General features: G+C 44.1%; 1 protein-coding gene across 1 annotated transcript; it reads left to right on the top strand.

Annotated features, from left to right (window-relative positions):
• Nucleotides 1–569, top strand: VICG_02233 (uncharacterized protein; the record flags this gene model as incomplete). The annotated part of the gene is made up of 1 exon (XM_007605615.1): nt 1–569. A coding segment is annotated over one exon (569 nt), but the record flags the coding sequence as incomplete, so codon positions are not given.

Here is a 569-nt window from a genome sequence, read left to right as displayed (position 1 = left end):
CTACCATACTTCGAACACACCGAGCCACTGTCAAATATTCAGGGCAGCTATGTGAACTTCGAATCTGCTGTTAATCCAGAGTACTTCAACAGAACAGTGAGATACAAAAAAAGGCCAGACTATGGAGTGCCAGTGATTCATAGAAAGCTGGGGCTGAGCAGCCCGAACGAAAAGATAGTCTACCAAACATGGATGAGGAGAGAGCTTGACAAGTTTAGAGGTTTTCTGGACTACTATGTCTGTTTGAAGAGGAAGAGGTGTAGAAGCAAGGGCGACTTTCAGCCCTACTTGTCTAAGTTGAAGGATGAAAATGAGTTTGAGCAGGAGCAGTTTCTGAAGGCACTTGCAGAGCCAGACTTCACCAAGGCCTGCGAAAACATCATGGAAATATACGACAAGTTCTTTGACGAGGGGTACTGCTTCTTCGAGAGCTTCAAAATGGCCAGGAAAAATGTCAGAAATCTGTACGAAAGAGTTGCATTTGAGAACAAGTCGAAGTTGGGGGAGATCATCGATCTGGTTTTATGGATCGATGCTGACATAGCCAGATATCAGAAAGAATGCAAATA

This window comes from Vittaforma corneae (genome assembly GCF_000231115.1).
Source record: "Vittaforma corneae ATCC 50505 unplaced genomic scaffold supercont1.194, whole genome shotgun sequence".
NCBI classification, from domain to species: Eukaryota; Fungi; Microsporidia; family Nosematidae; genus Vittaforma; species Vittaforma corneae.
The sequence above is the reverse complement of the archived record's forward strand: the minus strand, read 5'-3'. Positions and strand labels throughout refer to the sequence as shown.